Source organism: Microtus ochrogaster, unplaced genomic scaffold, assembly GCF_000317375.1.
Source record: "Microtus ochrogaster isolate Prairie Vole_2 unplaced genomic scaffold, MicOch1.0 UNK57, whole genome shotgun sequence".
Taxonomy (NCBI): domain Eukaryota; kingdom Metazoa; phylum Chordata; class Mammalia; order Rodentia; family Cricetidae; genus Microtus; species Microtus ochrogaster.
Window position 1 is genome coordinate 2,010,551 of NW_004949155.1, and position 8,122 is coordinate 2,018,672.

The 8,122-nt window shown below is 37.6% G+C and overlaps 1 protein-coding gene and 1 pseudogene across 1 annotated transcript in view; both read right to left on the reverse strand.

The window, feature by feature from the left end:
- The window catches only part of Chic1 (cysteine rich hydrophobic domain 1), a 38,918-nt gene that overhangs the window by 27,303 nt on the left and 3,493 nt on the right, over positions 1-8,122 (reverse strand). The window contains exon 2 of the mRNA XM_005369723.2: positions 1,377-1,431. Within this exon, the coding sequence (XP_005369780.1) occupies positions 1,377-1,431 (55 nt within the window). The remainder of the gene's footprint in view (positions 1-1,376; positions 1,432-8,122) is intronic.
- Positions 5,841-5,960, reverse strand: LOC113455527 (annotated as a pseudogene).

Sequence of the window (8,122 nt, forward strand, 5' to 3'; positions counted from 1 at the left end):
TGTGTGTGTGTGTGTGAGCGTGTGTGCAAGTGTAGATGCCAGAGATGGACTTGAGTTGTCTCTAAAGCTCTCTCACTCGCCACCTTATTTTGAGACAGGATCTCCCACTGAACCTGGAACTCATCATTTCTTCTAAACTAAATGGCCGGAGAATGTCCCCCATTGTACCTGCTTTTATGTGGGTACTGAGGATCTGAACTCGGGTTCTCATGCTTGCAGAGCAAGGACTTTTTGCCCACTGAGCCATCACCCCAAACAGAAAGTTACCATTCCTGTAAGAGAACTTTCCCAAATACAGTACATTTTAAAAAGGCAATATTTCAGCCAGGCTGTGGTGCATGCACTCAGGAGGCAGAGGCAGAGGTACTTCCTCTGTGAGTTAGAGCCCAGTCTGCTCTCCAGAGCGAGTTCCAGGCCAGTCTCCAAAGCTACACAGAGAAACCCTGTCTCGAAAACCCAAGAAAAACAACAACAACAAAAACCCAAAGCAAAACAAAGCAAAAAAGGCAACATTTCAAGTGTACAATATGCTGGTGGGTTTGTTGTTGTTAGTGGTGGTGGCTTTTTTGACACAAGCTCTAACTGGCCTGGAATTCATGACCCTCTTGAATGCTAGTGCTGTGTTTACATATCTGTGCGACCAAGCAGCTCAACATGACATTTTAATATACCTATATATAGTGAAATAATTACTACAGTCAAGCAAGTTAATATATTTCCTTACATACTTATTTATCGTTTCTTTCGGAGAACCTGAAATCTGTTCATTTGGCAAATTTTCAGTATATAATACAATATTATTAATAATCATCATGCTGTACATGAATCCATAATGACAGGTTTCAATCCTGGGAAGTCTGAATTTTGAGCAAGAATGCAACTGGATATAGAGAAACCCGCGAATAGAAAGGTAGTTATTTATTGCTGTGAGTCTAATTTTAGAAACTCAATCTAAAAGGAAAAAAAATCTAACCAAAAATGTGATGCTTTTTATTTGTAATAAATGATGCGTGCCACACAACACTTTAAAAATAATAGTGACTCAGTTACAAAGATAATTTGGTAATGAGACATGTTAGAAATTATAGATCTAAATGAAAATAATTACAGCTACCTGTGCTGCGCAAAAAAGGCGACACTGGAAAAGCTGAACAGGTAAATAAACAATGGCTGACATTAAGAAACAACAGACAAAATAGCTGGCCAGAGGCTGGTTGTCATGGTAACACCATTTAGTCACTGCGACCACAGCTTCCAAGTAGGGAGGCCTCCTGTTATTTGGCTTCATTACCAGTGAGTCAAAGCATTTGTCATAACATTGAATAAACCATAACACAGTGCATTAGAATCGGAAAATTCAAAGCAAACTCACTTACCTTCCCTGTCAGAACTGAGGGAAATTCCGTATCAAATTTGTTGCTTAATCCAAACCTTAAAAACAAAGACAAAACATAATCTATTCTCTTCAACATATTTAACCCTTTCTCCCAATAGGTTATAAACCCATGCAGTTTTCTTTGGTCTTCAGATTTAAAAACATGTCCTGAATATGCACAACTTTATGATGTATATGCTAGTTAAAACCAAGTAATGGATTTAAAAAATTTGTAAGTCCCGAAAACAACATTAAATTAAAAAGTATGTTCCAAATAAAACTTTACATACTTAGAAAAATAATTTTTTGACTATTTGTCCAAATTAGTAGTTAAAGAAATCTCAGGAAAGCAATTAAAAATTGTTGTTTTATTGGGTTCTTGTTTGTTTTTCAGAAAGAACTTGGGTGGGTAGGGAGGCTGAAAAAAATTTGGAAATCTCCCCTTGAGGGAGGGGAAGAATATGATCAGAATATATTTAAAATAAGAATTGTTTTGGGCTGGAGAGATGGCTCAGTGGTTAAGAGCATTGCCTGCTCTTCCAAAGGTTCTGAGTTCAATTCCCGGCAACCACATGGTGGCTCACAACCATCTGTAATGAGGTCTGGTGCAGAGTATTGTATACATAATAAATAAATAAATATTAAAAAAAAAGAATTGTTTTAAGTGGGCTGGAGAGATGGCTCAGTGGTTAAAAGCAATAGCTGATCTTCCAGAGGACCCTGGCTCCCAGCACTCACAACAGTCTGTAACTCCAATTTTAGAGGATCTCACCACCTTCATATCAATGCACATACAATAAATAAGTTAACTCAATTAAAAAATGTTTTAAGTAATAAAAATATAAGTGGAATTCTAACTATACCCATGAGACTAAAAATAGCTAGGAGTCATAATTTTAAATTTTTAATTACGTGTGTGGGTTGTTTTTTTTTTTTTAATTTCCCGAGACGGTTTCTCTGTAGCTTTGGTTCCTGTCCTGGAACTAGCTCTTGTAGACCAGGCTGGTCTCGAACTCATAGATTCACCCGCCTCTGCCTCCTGACTGCTGGAATTAAAGGCATGCGCCACCACTGCCCGGCCTGTATGTGTGGTATTCTTGGAGGCCAGAAAAAAAGAGTACTGGATCCCCTGGAACTGAGTAGAGTTACAGGGGGCCTGGAGTTATCATGTGGGTGCTGGGAATCATACCCAGGTGCTCTGGAAGAGCAGCCCGTGCTCTCAGCTGAGCCACTTCTCCAGCGCCCCCCCCCATGTTATAGCTTTTGACTAAAATGTTTCTCTGTTAAAAATCTACTTTAGTAGATAATTGTTAGAACTGGATGACGACAATATATGAGGATGAATTATGCTATTCTTCCTACTTTTTTGTCCATGTATACAATTTTTTTTTAAAAAAGTATTCTTTTCTAAAGGTGGTGGTAGCACACACCTTTAATCCCAGCCCTCGGGAGGCAGAGGCAGGCGGATATCTGTGGGTTCGAGGCCAGCCTGGTCTACAGAGCTAGTTCCAGGACAGCCAGGGTTACACACAGAAAAACCTTGTGTCAAAAAAAACCATATAAAAGTGTTCTTTTATCATTAATGTAGACTTTGGAACTATACTTTGATAACTTGTGACCAGGTACTCTTCAGACAATTAAAAGATCTTTTTAAATGCCTTTTATTTGTTCAATCATTTTGAGAAAGAGATGCTCGCCTCTAAAGTTTTCTCTTCCAATATGTTCATTAAAATATTCAATAAAGTCAAAAGGAATTTTACAGGCCTTTGTTCATCCATTTGTTGAACTGAGTAGGGATAACTTAGGTTACTTTTTGAATGCCAGACAATCCCGTATTATAATACTAACAATTTTATGTCAGTGGGTGATGGAAAAGCAAAAAGAAAAATAGTGTTGAGAACGCCATAAAAGGAAGCAGTAACAGGCAACACATATTAGTAACTATGTATTTGTCAGGCTAAGTAACTGTGCTAAGTAACTACATTACTTCGAGACAGGGTCCCTCTATGTAGCCCTGTCTGTTCTGGAACTAGCTCTGTAGACCAGGCTGGCCTCGAACTCACAGAGATCCGCCTGCCTCTACCTCCCAGGTGCTGCTACTTCCAAGTCTTAAAGGCCTCTAAAAGTATTGTCATTCCCATTTTCTGGATGGAGAAGCTGACATTCATGATGGCACATGCCTTTAATCCTAGCACTTAAAAACATTTTTAAAAATCAATTAATTAAATGATTTGCCTAAAGTCAAGTTTCTATCTAGTTAAGAAGTAATGAGAACTAAAAATAATAGTTACTCATTTTCTTTTTAATGAGCAAAAATGAAACTTCTAAAATATAAAAAGTATATTAAAATCGTAAAGGAAATATATTTTTTACTTCTTAAAAATCTCCTTTATGAGCAACATATAGACATCTCTCAGTGTCTGTGGAGATGACTTCTAAGCCTCACCTTGGACATCAAAATAACTATTAACAATTTTTATATTTATTTAATTATATTATGCATATATTTTGCCTGCATGTATGTATGTGTACCATGCGCTTGTCCAGTATCCCTGGAGGTCAGCAAAGGGTGTCAGATCTCCTGACACTGGAGTTACTGATGGTTATGAGTGTTCACATGAGTACTGGGAGCTGAATCTCAGTCCTTTGTAAGAGCAAGTGCTCTAAACTGCGGAGCCATCTCTGCAGCCCCAAGTTCCTTATACTAAAAAGAAATAGTATTTGCATATAACCCGTGCACATCCTCTTGTAATTTTTTTCTTTTCGTTTTTTGAGACAAGGTTTCTCTGTAGCTTTGGAGCTTGTCTGCAACTTGCTCTTTAGACCAGGCTGGCCTCAAACTCACAGAGCTCTTCTTGCCTCTATCTCCTGAGTGCTGGGATTAAAGGTGTGTGCCACTACCGCCTGGCTTTTGTATTCTTTAAATCATCCCAGTAATAGCTAATACAACTGCTATGCGAATGGTTGCTATACTATATTGTTATTCAGAATAACAATAAGGGAATTTCCATACATGTTCAATATAGATGGTGTTTTTTCAGGTATTTTTGAGCTGCAAATGGTTGAATTTATGCAAAACCTGTGAGTATTCAGGGTCAACTATTTATCTATACTATAAAATATAAAGAAACTGGCATCATCTGCCTTGCAATCCCAGGATGAGGCAGGAGGATAGTGAGCTCAAGGCCAGTCTTGAACCATATAGTGAGAATCCATCACAAAAAGCAAACCAGACTCACTACTCTCATAGTTTTGGCTAACAAGGAATAGCTATCCTGTTCTCACCAACCAGGGATTTCTTTCTTACATATTTTCTTTCTTTAACACTGAGGACATAAAAAGAGTGCTTACTTCAAATAACCTTAATTCTGAGGGTTTAACTTGGTAGCCACAAATATACTGAAATGGCTGCTGTTGTATAAACACCTTACCTCTGTTTCATAAGCAAACTATGAAGTTAAGAACTGTGGCTCAGCCAGGTAGTGGTGATGCACTCCAAGCTTGAAAAACAAATAAAAAACAAAAAACAAACAAACAAAAAGAAGCTATGGTTCTATAGAGGTTACACAAATGCATCTATTCATTACTCATCAGTGATAGGCATTAGCCAAGATGTGGCACTCTTCAGCATTAGACAAAGAGGCACTTGGGAACTACTCAGAAGCCATTTTATTGACTTTATTAAATATAGAGTCTATTATGTGTTCGAAGTTGACCAAGCTGGTGGTTATCAATGATTGAATTTTCTTTAAGTGTTTCAATGCCCCTACATTTTAATTTCTTGGAACAATTCTTTGGACTATAGGAAATGGAGACAAAGAAGGATGGATCATTTTCCTTGTTTCTTCCTGTCTCCCTATATCCCTCGCTTTCCATGCTTGTAAAAATTACTATTTTCAATCATTTAAAAGCCTTGCCAAAATGAAAGCTCATGTGCTCAGGTAAAATAATCAGTGCAGTCAAATTCTGCTAACAAGAACTACTATTTTGCTAGAAAAGTATGTACTTAATAATAGTGTACTGATTCTGAAGCACGTGTAGTGAATTCTACTGCACTAAGAAAAAGAAAAACCATGCCATATAATACAAACAGAAGTTTTGTTTGTTTGTTTGTTTGTTTTCAATTCTACTTAGATCTTTCTTCTGGAAATAAACCAAACTACATGATGGCTTAAAGCTTTGTAAAATAGTCATCTGATTGTTTTCAATGCTGGGGATTGAACCCAGGGCCTTGCTCATACTAGTTAGGCCCCTCTCTCTGAGCCCAAATATTTACCTTCCATAAACTCAGACTAACAATGTATCACTATAAATTCCTAATGGCAGGTAACAGAAAATGTATGCCATTCTCTAATCTAAGAAGTATCTCTAAATTTGTGTAAAATGTATTGTTTATAAATTTAATCACCAGTTTTGATTTTCTTCTATTTTTTTATTTTTATTTTATTTTTGTTTTTTTTATTAAAGCCTACAGCACCCGGTATTCCCAGGTGGTCTCCCCATCCAAGTACTAACCAGGCCCGACCCTGCTTAGCTTCCGAGATCAGACGAGATTGGGCGCGTTCAGGGTGGTATAATAATTTTAGTGAGATTCCTTGAAAACTGGTAATTCAGAAGTCATCTCAACTACCTTCTATACAGGTACTCTTGCAAGTACAAACACCCATACATTTTAAGAAATAGAAGTGTGCTTGTGTTTATAGACACGGGGGGGGGGAGTCTCATCAGATGTATTTGTTTTCTGTACTTCAATACACTGTGGCCCAATATTTATCCTAAAAAAGAAGAAAAAAATATAACTCAAATATACAGCATTTTTGAAATAGTTCACATTTGCAAGTGACATCCATCATTTTGTTTCTAAAGTCTTAAACCTGTGGGAGTTAATTTAGTAATACTTTTTGTTTTTTGAGACAGGGTCTCATTACCAGGCTGGACTTTAACTCATACTCAAACTTGTCTTTGCCTCTCAGTGCTAGGATTAAGGGTGTTCACCATCACAACTGGTTCACTCTGTTTCTTATGATATTATAATTAATTTAATATTAAGATTCATATTTTGTTAAAATAACTAAAAGGTCAAAAATATTAAGATGATATAAGTAAATTGGAGTACTTTTACACACATGAGCTAGCTTAAGAAAGCTTTATAGAGGAACAGTGATACTATCAGTTGGAGAGTGATGGTACCTCATCACTAGGATTATTATATTATTACAGCTATATATACAGCTCAGAATAAAGTCTCCTTCATAGCATGATTGAACAAACTCACATTGAGGGCCTATAATATAGTCTGCACAACAAGGAGCATAAACTATCACTAAAGCAAGCCAATATTCATTGAACTTTCTTAAACAAGTATTATGGTAGGCAGTGAAGATTCATAGGGAATGAGAGATTGTTCTTGCTGGTGTGCTTCCAATTTAGCAAGAGCGAAAAAAACATAGGAAATGGTGACATTTGGAAAGCTAGGGTAAAGGGAGGTATATGCTGGCATTTAAGATGGAAGCACTAGGTGGAACAGACATTGACGATATGAAATAGCATGATGTGATGAGTAAAAGGAGGTACACTCAACTGAGATGGAAAATAGAGAACAATAAGAGGCATGTTTGAGGGTTAAGTAGCCCAGGGAAGTGTCCAAGCAGAGTCTGGTACAGAAACACTGGATAACTGAGACCACAAGAAGCAAGAAGAGACCATTTAAGATATGTAGACAGTAAGAGTAGAGGGCTAAGCATAAAATCACGGGTATTTAAGAAACAAGACAGGAAGAAGACTGTTAAAAAAAAAAAACATGCCAGGCAAGCACTCTATTGCAAAACTATACTCTCAGTCTCTGATCATGGTGATCTCAACTGAGGTCAGAATCTTCACAGTTAGGTGGCAGAATCCAGATAAGAGGAAGTAAATATAGTGCGTGTACATGCTCTTAAGGAATGTGGAGAAGGAAGAGAGATTAGATAGCAGCTGAAGAGGATGTGAATGTCAGAAGGTTTGGGGTTTGAATACATTACAGGGCAATCTGGACTCTAGATTCTAGAGGGGTCAAAGTGAGGCACTATTGGAGCCAGGAGCTGCCTTATGGTACAAGACTTTGCTTGGGTAGAGATTAGAAGAAAAGCGTATGGATGGCAGAAAAGAAGACATGAGAGGGACTCCTTGAATTCTAATGTTGAGAACACTAAGGTCTAATAAAGATCCAATGCAGGTTTACAACAGGACAGTGGCACAATTGAATGGAATTTTAAGAAAATTAGTTTGGCATGAGCATGTACAATGAAATGAGGAGAGGCAGCAGATTATGGCTATAACTCAAGAAGGAGATGATGGCCACTCAAACAAGAGTGCTGCCAAAGAAGAAAAGAGAAAATGAAAAATCTAAGCGAATTTCCAAATGTATGATGATAATTCTGGGAAAATCAGACATAGGGCAATTCAAGGAGAAGAGTCAAAATGGCTCAAAGATTTAAAATATTACCCTGGGAAAGTAGAATGTTGGGGTCACTGCCAGAAATGTGGCAAATAGAAATATAAGCCATTTGGGGAGGGAAAATGTTGAGTTTAAGATATACTGAGTTAAGCCGGGCGATGGTGGCACACGCCTTTAATCCCAGCACTCAGGAGGCAGAGGCAGGCGGATCTCTGTGAGTTCGAAAACAGCCTGGTCTACAGAGCTAGTTCCAGGACAGGCTCCAAAGCCACAGAGAAACCCTGTCTCGAAAAACCAAAAAAAAAAAAAAA